At 44.3% G+C, this 11,545-nt stretch overlaps 1 protein-coding gene across 2 annotated transcripts in view; it reads left to right on the top strand.

Moving 5' to 3' along the window:
* The first annotated feature begins 1,013 nt into the window (after window positions 1-1,013).
* Window positions 1,014-11,545, top strand: part of pbx3b (pre-B-cell leukemia homeobox 3b) — a 57,991-nt gene continuing 47,459 nt past the window's right edge. For both annotated transcript variants that reach the window (XM_053420846.1, XM_053420845.1), the window contains exons 1-2: window positions 1,014-2,121; window positions 2,770-2,843. In XM_053420846.1, the coding sequence (XP_053276821.1) occupies window positions 1,877-2,121; window positions 2,770-2,843 (319 nt within the window). In that variant the 5' untranslated portion in view covers window positions 1,014-1,876. The remainder of the gene's footprint in view (window positions 2,122-2,769; window positions 2,844-11,545) is intronic.

Raw genomic sequence — 11,545 nt, 5'->3', positions numbered from 1 at the left:
GTTGACTTTATTTATCTTTATGATCATCATCAAACTCAAATCCAACAAACCCCCCTCAGTCAAAAGTTCTGCCCCGAGGCCTGGAATCCCACTCCTCCTCCCTCGCTGCCTCTCTGTTACACACCAGCACCGGAACATCTAACTCCACACACTCTTTATCCCTGGGTTGTTATCATAAAATGTCCACGAGATGAAGCAAATCCCCATTTTCTCCCCCCTTGTCTTTAACGAATCCACGATCTAAATGCTCACGGGGGGGGGGGGGCACACACAGTATATTTATTTGCTGCCTCGCATCCAGCTCAACAACTTGTCTGCTGCCATAGCAACTGCGGAGGAGCACCGAGCAGCGCCGCCTGCTTGTGCAATGGATGTCACTCGTGGCAACGGCCAATCAGAAGTTCCCATCCTTTCGTAGCAGCCGTGTGAAGATGGAGGGGACGGAGGTGGGTGGGCCTTCGCCCTCATGCATCTGCCAGTAATAGGACGGCGGGATCGTCAGTCTCCGTCACGCAGGCCCCTGATTGGTCGAGGAGCTTTACTTTCCAATAATATAAACATGTCTGCTGCTGCTGCTCGCCTGGCTTGAACCAGGGCTCCCTCCCCCCCCTTCCTACAGGGGACTGTGCACTTCCACATCAAACTGTATAAAAACTCTCATTATGTATTTGCCCGTGCTGTTGCAAGGGCTAAATCTTCATCACTGCTCGCAGAGAATATGCACATAGCTGCACGTGCACGCGCGAGGAGACGAGGATACCCTGCTGCAAGCTGCCGCTGCGAGAAACCGTGAGGCGGACCGTGCCGCGCGCTTTCATCAATATAATCACCATCCTGAGTACTAGCTCTTAACATTTTGTTTTTCGGTTGTTCAGGCGAGAAGTGACACGAATATAGACCCCTCCTCTGCAGGGCGGAGCGTGCATTTCCATCTCCTATTTTGTATTCTTTTCTATTTTTTTTCCTCCTACCCCTGTTCCCCGCTCTGACACGTCTGCACTGAGTGAGTGGCATTGGCACACTGTCAATCGCTCACTACCGCTGCCATCAAACAACATAAAACACACACAGGCAAGAGGCTGGAGCTCATAAATTTCAGCAGGGCAAGATATTTTTTTGCGCATCGCCTTTTACGCACAGCGCTGTGTCCTAATTAATTTCCTTCGTCTCGCTGTTGCTGTTTTCTGTTTTCTTTTTTCTAAAAACAGAAATCTCCCAACTTTTTTTATTGCACATTTCATATTTTTATAGCCGCCTTGTATGCAGCGAGAATGTGTATTTTTCTAAATGCTGCCGGAGTGATTTCTGCACGTTTATAGTTGGCAACACCTGCAAAGCCTAAGATTTTTTTTCTTATTTGTTTCTCCAACATTGGATATTTTTTTTTGTTGCCGGTGCTACACGAGGAGGATTTGGACATTTTTTTTCCTTTTTTCCTGGAAGAGGAAATGCGACCGGGATCCCTCGAAGAAGAAGAGCGCAAATAAATGAGAGATCAGCCGAAAGGAGCGTTCCTGTGTGCAGCTGCCGTCAAACCCCAGAGAAACACACAGACCGGCGTGAGGATTGCTGCGGGAAGCGATGGACCGTCAGTTCTGACAAAGAAGTTTTAACAAGAAGAAGAAGACGCAAATACGAGATTGATGCGTTTCTCTACTAACACAACCGCGCGTTTTGGCACTTATTTGGACCGCGCGTAAAGAGAAAAAAAAAAAGAGGACAGCGAGAACTTGGACACAAGATTTACGCGAAAAACATCCCTGCTGTAGTCTTCATTTAGAACAAGAAAGCGTGTGCGCTCCTGTTCCGGTGAAGAAGCCCCGCAAGCCGCGCACATCCCTCCAGTCTGCGGCACATGTTGTAGCCCATTTCGTATATGAGTTTTTCAATTTGCGTGGCTCAGTGCACAGACTCTTTAGCGGCTAGTATGGACGATCAAGCCCGGATCATGCAGTCGATCGGCGGCGTGAGTCTGGCCGGCCACTCGGTACAGGGAGGCATGGTGCTGCCTCCCCACGGACACGACGGGTCGGACGGGGACGGAAGAAAACAAGACATTGGTGACATTCTCCATCAAATCATGACCATAACTGATCAGAGTCTGGACGAGGCGCAAGCAAAGTTGGTTGATTTATATGTTTTATTAACTTCGCTGTCTCCCCCCCCCCCCCCCCCCCCCATCCCCCTAACCTCCATCCCCAGCAAAACGCTGAACGCATCATTGTTGAGTTGTGGCCCCTCTTTAGCTTTAACTCCACCATGTGTTACAATAGACTGCAAGTGGCTTTAATGATAATCTTACGCCGAGGTGCATTTAGAGCTGAGACACATGGAGAAAGTTGTCAGTGAGGCGGCAGCAGCTGTTTATTTCAACTGCATGTGTGTGTGTGTGTGTGTGTGTGTGTGTGAGGGGATGTTGTTCAAAAAGTTTACACACGTCCTTTAGTACATCTTCACACTGCTGCAAAAACTATAGAGGCTCAGTGAAAAGAAGGGAAATGAATCCCTGTAAACTCATGATATCTTTTATTTTGTCAGCGGCACTGTATTCATTTTGAAGCATTAATATTCTTATTAACACACATGCTACTTTTATTTCCCTATGAAACTTTGTGCAAATACTCCTGAGAGACCTGTGTGTTGGAACGATGCAACTTATAGTGATACCTACATCTGATATGTTCAATAATCAATGTGGTCCTTAATGTTTAACATGTGATTGATCAGTGAACTTATTTCACTATTTTATCTTGTCTTATACTGAAACAGGAAACATGGACTGAACTGTCACAGAATGAAACCAGCACTCTTCAGCGTTCTCTGTGAAATCAAAGAAAAGACAGGTAAGGTCCTTGTTTTGAAATCAATAAACATATCATTTCACATGAGCTTGAGGAAATGTAGTATTGGAGCCTCGGTGCGATATAGCACACAGGCGTTTTAACCCCCCAGTGATGTGATGGCAGCCTGCATCCAGGTTACAGGGGACCTCTGCCCAAAGGAATCAATCACTTCTTTTTTTTTTTATATGTCATTGTGCCACATTGGAACAGTCCCGGTGTGACAGTAGAGGTATTTCTTTTGTGTGTCCCCCCCCCCCCCCCCCCCCCCCACACACTATGAAAATGCTCATGTTTCAGCTTTGCGAGCGCTGGTTGTTGGGATTTGAAACAGAAAGTCGACTCCGGCTCTCAGCCTCTCTGCCCTGGCACTGAGCAGGATGGGGAAATCCCGCAGCATATGTTCTACATAGCTGAGATCACACACAATACATGCTTTATAGCCGCACGGCAATTTACACGTCTTCAACATGTGAAGGCAGCTATACACCCCCCCCCCGTCAGGGATTGTATCGCTGTTGAATGCAGACCCCTGTCTCACAAATGGACAGTTGATGCTTTGAAAATTCAAATGCTGGAATCAGCTTGTTGAAAATTATAGATTTGTATTTTTTATTTTATAATTTATTTATATTGAATATTGCACAGTTGCTCTTTATAAGCATCTGCAGATTTTTACGAAGAAGGATGAACGCTTAAGGCTAAGTGTGTGTGCACGTATACACACATACACCACAAGACACCTACAATTATAGATAATGCTATGAAGTGTGTGTCTTGTACTTTTTGTCGTATCTCAAACTTAGCTCCAGTATGTTTTTTTCAACATTGTGCATAAAACGTGTGGTTTCTACAATTTCCCACAATATTTATGAGGCATCTGATAAACGCCATCCCTTTAAATTCTTGAATAAAAACATAATTATCATCTGTAAAAATATGTTAACACTATGTCAATTTCACTTCATATTATGTGATTGCTCTGCTCATGAAACCACTGAGCAGATGTTTTGAATATTCCGGTGGCCCCTGTTTATTTTTACGTCACATGTCCCCTACAGTTCTCAGCTAAAGAATAATGCGAATATGAGGGAAGTGATGCTCTGCTTTTTGTGTAATTTTATCAAACGTGACACCTCGTCAGATTTGTGACCTTTGTGCAGTTTATGAGCAAATTGGTTTGGGGCAGATCATAAAAGTTTTATGAACTTCCCCAACACAGGTGGCGTTCACATGGGCAGGCAGAGCGTCCACCGTCGAGCCGAGGCGCTCTGCTCTGTCCGTCCGCCTGTTGACTTGAGACAGAAACACAGAGGAGGCAGCTCACACCTCTCACAAGAGGCCAGATATTACTTTGCATCATGGATTTAAATGCCAAAATAGTTTTCCAGTGCAGAAGCATTAATTCATCTGCTGAACTGTAGGATAAAACAAATATTGAGAGAAAGAATTTATTTTCAAACTTAAGCAAAATGTACGTCCTGCTTTAATCTCTGCATGCTACTTATCACTTGATTTAAAACTTGATTTGAATGTTTCTGCTTTGAGGTAGCTACACACTGAATTAAGCAAAAAAACATTAAAAAAATTAGAAGAAAGTAATTTATGTCAATGCATGTTCATGTGTGTATGTGCCGGGGAATGAGAGTGTGTGAGAAAGAGATGAGACGGGGAGACTAGAGGGTGTGTATATGTGTGTGTGTGTGTGTGTGTGTGTGTGTGTGTGTGTGTGCTTGTGTGTGTTTGTGTGTGTGTGTGTGTGCATGGTTAACCTGTGGTTTAGAGTCACAGCCTCTCCCTCTTAGCCATTGACAGAGCTCAGCTGGTCCGATGGCCTTGTTGACCGCTCTGTTTTTTTCCAGCACACACACACACACACACACACACACACACACACACACACACACACACACACACACACACACACACACACACACACACACACACACACACACTGATCCTTTCACAGGCTCCAGTAGCACCGCTCACTGGACTCCCTTCGGTTCTTTCACGTGTGTTCAGATGGCACAGGGGCCGCTGCCTATCAGCCATGGGACCCAGCGTTGGCAGAAAAATACTTTTAATAATAAATTTGAAAGCGGTCCAAGAATCATCGCTGTGATTACTGTGCACATGTATCATGTTGTGGAGACTTGCTGTCTGGTGTGGACATAAATAGTGCGTCGAAGGTTTGGCTTCAAAGCTTTAGATGTGTTTAGGTTAAAAGTCATATTTTGTGATGACAGGTGAGGCACATTTGAAATGGTGTAAACAATCTTTATGTTTTTTTTGTTTTTTGTTTTTCTGTAGCGGAGAAGTGACAGAGAGCATTTTCTAGCAGAGTCAAGGTGTTTGGGAAGATTTCTCGGTGCGTTTGGAAGTTCCAGCCTCTCTTCTAACTGTTATTACAGAGCCACAGCACATTTCTGCATTGCTAATGTCCTAGAAGTATTAATTCACTTTGATATGCTAATTAGAGAGCATTATGCAAGAAATGAGATTAAGTGGCAGCATGAAGTCATTTGCCTGTCACTAAATTGAGTGTTTTTAGCAGGAGGTTTTTTTCTTCTTCTTGGTTTTGCATTTAGATAAGCTAAATGTGAGATTGGGTTGGCAAGTGGGGTTCTTTGTCCTTCAGTGTGTGATGCTTTTTCTTTTTGGTACATACATACATAAAACTGGCAATTAAAATGTTTTATTCTCGCACGTCTCTAAGTGTTTCGGGACAAAGGAGACGTTCAGACACCCTGTGTTTCTTTTTACCTGCAGAAGACAATGAGCGAGCGTGGTCTGTGTTTGCAGATGAGTTTTGCGGTTCTCTCTGTGCTGGGTTTGTTTTATCCCGCTGACTACTCCCTTGTCTTGCTCTCATGCTTGGGGAGTGAGGCTCGCAGCAGCCGCGGCGGCGGCAGCGGCAAGAATAACAAAGGTGAAAGATTACCTCCATATGGTATTTCTGACCAGAAAAAGAGAGGTTCTGTAGCAGGACTCGTCTTTGATGTGAGGTTTAATCAATAGAAAGAGATTACAGAAAACTATTACAGGCTAAATCACAGAGTGCCACGGAGAGGCTTAGCCCTCTCCACAGCTCTCTCAGCTGCATGGCGCTTCTTTTGGCCGCGTATTGACTTGTTGTTTTCCTGACCTTTGACTCGTCAGGTCCAGGGGGGGGGGGGGGGTCTGAAGAGGTAGGGGAGGGAGAAAGAGAGAGAAAGAGAGAGTGGGTGGATTGCAGACTGATAAATGCTCCGGTGCAGTGTTTAAAGCACTGGATTAGGGAGGGACTATACGCTGCACAGCCGGAGCCGGTGTCCCCGTGTTTGATTTGGCTCTTGGAGACCGCCAGGCCATGCTTCCAAGTATGTGCATTGGTTTGGCCTCTGCTAAACGTAATGATCAGCCAGGAAAGACTGTTTTAACTAAATACAGTTCAGGATGAGGCTGTAATTAACCACATGCAAGGCTGACTAAAAGCATTACCTGGAGTAAATAGAGTTAGGACTGAGGAGGTAAGCATTTCTGAAATCTACAGGGAACATTAATTTCAATGTTCCCTGACAAAGTTAATGAGCCCTCTCATTCCAATAGGGTTATAATTATTAATATGAATGTATTATTATTATTATTATTATGAAAGCAGATGCAACTGAAGTCCTTCTTATAATGCAGAAAACACAAATATATATTATTAGACTGTATCTTTTTAACCTTATAGGTTTTCTTTGTGCTGAAGACGCTCCAGTTAAAAAACACAACAGAGAACAGAAAGCTATTCAGCAGCAGACACAATTGACTTTGGCTGCTTTTTGTTTCACAGAGCCCCAGTGAAGCGGCTGCAGTGACTAGATAGTGTTGTGCCGAATGGCTCGGGCACAGCTGGGTTCCTGGCTGCCTCAAAGGCAGGGCCACTACAGAGCTTCCTCCTCTGAAGCATGAGGGGGACCGGGGGAAGACGTGGTTATTATCTAAGTAGCTCCCAAACACCCTCCGTTTCCTCATCAGCAGAGATGAAACGAAAAAAAGAGAGGCAGACAAAGAGGAGAAGGGGGTAAAAAAAACAAAGGCTTTACATATCAGGTTCATTTGGAAGGGTAACTGCTTTGGTGCTGCGCAGATAGATGCCTGTGCACCAGTGGTGCCTGGTATCTGCACGTACGGCTCCTCAAATCCTTTTTTTTTTTTTTTGCACGATGATTCAGTGCTGTCCCTCCATCTGCAAACACGAGCACCCATCTTGCACACGTCCCCCCCCCCCCCCTTCCACCGCTCCAAGCGCTTTCTGCGGGCTCCTGCGCGATCAACAGCTCATAATTGTTTTTTGCACATACGTTATGCAAATGAGTCTTTATGGCAACTGGCATAACAATTAGCATCCTCCAACAATATTTTAGTAGGTTAATTGCGAAATTTCTGAATTGTACATCTGAGTTGTTAATTAGGCATGACAGAGGTGGTGAAATAGTTATCTTCAGGCGGTGGCAGCCAGCAGTGGCTGCTTTGGATGCAAACAGGAAGGATTGATTGAAATGAGTTTACAGCAGGAGGAGCGGGGCTGTTGGAGACACTTTGCGTTGCCCTTTCTCTTCTTGCGGCATCTGTTTGTTTCATTGGCTGGATGTGAAATTATAAACCTGAAGCAGGGAGAAGAGGCTGTAGTTCAAGTGATGACCTGAGACGCTGAATAGAGATGTGGCTGAGCAAAGATTTTTTTTTTTAAATGAGCTCTTGTCAAAACTCTATAAGACCTTTGACCTCAGACATAGTTAAACCAGCATTTACTTTCTTTTTTTTTATAGTTTTAACTGCTTTGAAAGAGCCTAATGCAAAAAGCATGCATCTTATACATATTACATTTTACACATTTTAGATTCCATCAGACAAATTTACAAAGTCAGTTTTTGGGAGCAGAATTTTTTTCTTTTTTTCTTATATTTAAACAATCCAACAAGCTGTAGTAATATCTTTTTTTTAATAAAGTTCTTATATTAATATAATTTCTCAAAATTAATATTATTTAATTATTATTATGATTTTTTTTTATGGCACTTTTGAACTATTCTCTCAACTCCCAGCTCTTTTCATTTACAACTAAAAACACACTTAACGTGAACTTGTTGGTCCTCCCCGTGTCACCCGGTGGCTGCAGTGCGTCGCGCTCCATGGAGCCAGTTATTAGAGTAAAAAGGGTTACAGTGAATGAGTGGTGCAAAGCAAGTCCTCTCTCAGTAATGACTCTGCTATTTATAGGTCTCTATTTCATTAGCTCTAGTGTTTCAGGGAAGAGTTTTCCTCATGGGACAATAGACACCACGATGTTCATTTACTCTGTACACATTACATGTGGACAAGTAAATGACCCATCATTTGTGAGGGCAACAGCACTGAGAACACTCCTGCTACTGCCACTGCTCTACCATTGGCTCGTGTAACCTTTACTTTATTTAAACTCTTTCAAAGACGAAGTGTGTGTGTGTGTGTGTGTGTGTGTGTGTGTGTGTGCGTGTGTGTGTGTGTGTGGGGTTACTCCGACAGGTGAGGGATTTCTGCAGATAACACGGTGAAGGAATTAGAGGCAGACGTCAGTAAATGTACACACTTTAAAGCTCTCTAATATTTTGACACCTCAGACGTCTGTAGCTTGTTTCGCGACGAAAACTGAACAAAACATCGTTGTCACCTTTTCTTTTCTTTTCTTTACACACGATTGTTTTCCGGAAGGCAGGAAAAAAAACCCGGAGCTCTTTTCATCATTTGCAAGCCAGAAAATAAAGTCCCCTCTTCCCATTGTTCCACGTGCTATTGTTCCACATTTCATACATTAGAATGATGTATCGAAGGCAGAAATGGGAAAAAGACTGCAATGCAATGAAATTTTAATCAGCGTCTTCTGCCGCTTTAATAAGGCAAATAATTCTTATTGGCTGCTGTGTTAAGATTTCTAATATTTAATTCATAACAAGCCCTGCATTATTCTGCTTTAGCCCGAAGACAAGCTCCACTCTGCTGTTGCCAAAAGGCAGAAAAAAGACATAAAGGGAGGTGCAGACAGAGCGTTTTTCTTATCAGCTGTGGCATAATACCATCGCATTGTTTTGATACTGCCTGTGAGTTTAAATCTGTATTTAAAATAATTCCAAATAATTGCGTTAATGGAGCTAATGACAGACTTGAAACTGCTTTTTTGGGGGTAATTTTGTCATGAGTCAGTGTGGCCATTCACTAAGCACACACTCTTTATTTTCTTAAGTCCTTGAAGTTCATTTTTGTGTCTGAAGTAATGGAAAGATGGCGAGGGGCCAGCAGCTAGATGCTGGCTCATGTTACAGTGAAACTGCGGGCCCTGTTTTCGTCTCTCGGTGAAATGGCTTAATTGGTGTCAGAGCCCCAGGGATAAAGGCCTCTTGCTCTGAAACGCAGCCACACAGGCCCTGTCTTCCCTCAAACCGGGAGGAACGGCCGGCGTCTGCTGGTGAATGAGGCCTGAGCCGTGGCATAACAATACCAAATGATGTTTGGGATGACAGAAATTAATATGCGCTTGCTCCCAGAAAGCTGTGATTAATGACGGCGAGCAGGGGAATGCTGTCCCTCCCTTCGCTCCTCTTTTGATCAGGATTGAAAAGCAAACATTTTTTTTTTAGGGTTTCTCCTCTCTTTAGAAAGTGGAGGTCATCCAGAGTACATTACTGCAATTCTTCTCTCGCTCTTTCCTCAAGCAGGAGGCCGGGACGGACTGAGAGCCCGTAATGAATTTGGGAACGATTCCCTAACATTGTGAGTCTGTGTATTGTCCCGTGGCGTGTGGCTCAAAGCGACACATACCTGTTTACCTTTGCAGAGTAACTCGCCAACTGCTCGTAATTCTAACTCTCCTAAATAATAGTCTGAACATCACAATGATACAGTTACAGATATATTTTTAAATAAGTCATGAGGATTATTTGAGGTGATTATTTGTACTAAATCCAACTCTAACTGATGTTATGTTGGTGTCCCCTGTTCACATGATATTGTACACACAACCATTGATTTCGGAGGCGAACGTGTGAACAAAATGGTGGTGCGCTGTAGCCGTGATAATGATCTGTATGTGTTGTGTCCTAGGAGGAGACACATGAATATTTAATTGTGTCTGCTAAGAGAGATCCCCCGACCCTTCTGTTCATACCTTACTTTCTCTAATGTGCCTTCACCCTCCCAGGTACTTCCTCCTTAAGTAATGGAGAATTAAAGCGCACATTAAAATGATATAAATTGCAACGTAAGGGCTTTCTCAGGACATTTGTCTCCGCACAACGCAGTCGAAAATTCAAATGGCAAGTTTTGACAACGGACATTCTGCTGACACGGTGTATTTGCCTCATGTTGGCTCCTCAAATAAGCATTTCCTCTGTCAGGGTGATTGATATGTATTAAGCGTGCACTTTTAACATCACAGTGCTCTGGAAGATGGTGTGGCTGCAAGGATATGAGTTTTAAACAGTGAATGAGCTCCCCTCATATTGATCTATTTGTGTTGCCGGAGTGGCAGGTGCTATACGAAGAGTGTGTCAGCTTTGATTGTTTGTGTCAGTGATCCGAGCCGACACTGAGCTCTCTTACTGTTCGTCACTGCACTTGCTTCCTCTTGATGAATGGCAGCCCACTGCACGGATCCTCAAAAAAAACTCCTGTCGATGCTGTCTTGCAGAGCCTGTGAATCAGCATTGGTTTTCACGGATTCTTTATTTATCATATCATGTACACGTTGATTTAAAAAAAAAAAAGCCAACATTTTGGGGACATCCCCAAAGTGTCCCGAGGGCTCTTTTAGGGACTTCCAATAAAATGATGTAAGAAGCTTTACGTGCAAATTGTGAACATCAGCTGTTGAGGGACCGGAGGTGTGGTTGCTGTGCTTCTCTAAATATTCAAGATTAGTTTCTAACCTGTGTGGGCATGCATGTGTGTGTGTGTCTGTGCGCACGCATGTGTGATGGCAGGCCCGCGAGGTTGTGTGGTGAAGGTGAGGTGCGTGATGCTCGGAGCCTCTGTAAGTATGCAGAGCACGGCGGGCCTCTCGCGGGTGCTGAAGGAGAGCATGGAGTGGCAGAGTTAATTTATTTAATGACTGAGCGTCTTATATCTCCCCAGCCCTGATTAGAATCCATGCTTGATGAGGGAAGCGATACAGGGGTGTGCACTGCCCCTAGGCCCTCGCACGTACATTCATGGTTTTCTTTCTCCAGCGCCTTATTTCCCCTACAACCCCCCCACCCACCCACCCAGCCCGATCCACAGGGTTTTCCCCAAGATAGGAAGAAAGGAAGAAAGAAAGAAATTTCCACTTCTGTCTGTTGCAATATTTTGTGATTGTGTCTCTACGTGTGATCATTTTGTTGCACATGACAGGAAATGCAGCTCTGAGGCTGATTAAATGTGTGCATATGTGTGTGTGTGTGTGTGTGTGTGTGTGTGTTCCTGTGTGTGCGTGCTCCGTGATAAAGACAAAGTGCTGTGGAGCTCTATGAACGTGGGAAAGCCAAACAGAGTGTGTCACTTTGGCAGCACGGGCTGTCAGCATTGGGGAGCTGCACTTGTAAAAACCATGACCTTCCTCTTTGCCAGCATGTCTCTTGCAGAGCCAAAGCGCTGCCCTGTAGATCTGGGCTGGCTGTGGGAGGGAATACAAACACAGGGAGAGAGAGAGGGAGAGAGAGAGGAAG

Source organism: Pleuronectes platessa, chromosome 4, assembly GCF_947347685.1.
Source record: "Pleuronectes platessa chromosome 4, fPlePla1.1, whole genome shotgun sequence".
In the NCBI taxonomy this organism is placed as follows: Eukaryota; Metazoa; Chordata; class Actinopteri; order Pleuronectiformes; family Pleuronectidae; genus Pleuronectes; species Pleuronectes platessa.
The sequence above is the reverse complement of the archived record's forward strand: the minus strand, read 5'-3'. Positions and strand labels throughout refer to the sequence as shown.